The sequence below is a fragment of the Nanorana parkeri genome, unplaced genomic scaffold (assembly GCF_000935625.1).
Source record: "Nanorana parkeri isolate BGI_ZX_2015 unplaced genomic scaffold, ASM93562v1 scaffold2692, whole genome shotgun sequence".
NCBI classification, from domain to species: Eukaryota; Metazoa; Chordata; class Amphibia; order Anura; family Dicroglossidae; genus Nanorana; species Nanorana parkeri.
In genome coordinates, this window is record NW_017308960.1 from 116,248 (window position 1) to 117,169 (window position 922).

Below are 922 nucleotides of genomic sequence, written 5' to 3' on the forward strand. Positions count from 1 at the left end.
TTTTATTTTGTACACAGCACTCTAAAATAATAAAAACATGTAACATGTACAATGATCCGAGTGGCTCCTTTCATATAAACAATCATCTCTTACTATCCACATCACATCCACCGACTAAACCACCATAGATTACATCTCATGGATGTCATATCCCGCTTCAGTATGTATTGTACATTTCATGGTAGTAGCGGCAGTTGGCTGGGATAAACTCAACGCGTTTCACTGACACATTTCCGCTTCATCAGGATTATCTGAAGTCCTCTTGGAGCCAACAACATGGACACATCTGCTAAACGTCTGGTGGGCAAGCGCGTGGATACCAATGGACCAATCCCTCCTATCGGAATCAATGCTGACAGAGCCCGCCACACTCCTCAATAGGATACACTCCATGGTGGACAGATCTAAACGTTGGTGGAACAGTGGAAGCATGTGGGGAAAAGAGAACCCGCCTCCTCCCCACCCGGTCTGGTTATATCTACACATACTTTTGGTTATATCTGCAACTCACTGATCTCATTAACATTCTATGAGCTGCAGATCTGAAAATTCATTTCAGGGGGTTCCTCAAGATCTCCAAGATTTTTAAAGGGTTCTTCCAGGGTTTGAGGAAGGGGTAAGGGGTGAAGGAGGGAGATGAGGAGATAGTAATATGGTGGGATTCTTTACTTCTTCTCCATCTTAGACCACACATTCCATTTCCTGTAGAGGAGGGACATCTCTCAGTGTACAATATTTCGCTATCCCTTCTCGACTTTTTGGATAAGATCAAGTGTAGAGTCTGTTCTTATCAGTCTTCTATCTGAGGTGTCCCTTATCTGGGGACCATTATTATACATGGATTTTTAGAGCAGGAAGATGGAAGAAGCGCTTGCAATGTCCATTCCCGACACTGACCTGGTATTCCTGGACGAAAAGCGAG

At 43.9% G+C, this 922-nt stretch overlaps 1 protein-coding gene across 1 annotated transcript in view; it reads right to left on the bottom strand.

Moving 5' to 3' along the window:
• Positions 1-393, bottom strand: part of EFNB3 (ephrin B3) — a 67,039-nt gene extending 66,646 nt beyond the window's left edge. Inside the window, exon 1 of the mRNA XM_018574039.1 lies at positions 228-393. Coding sequence (XP_018429541.1) covers positions 228-393 — 166 coding nt within the window. The remainder of the gene's footprint in view (positions 1-227) is intronic.
• Positions 394-922: the final 529 nt, after the last annotated feature.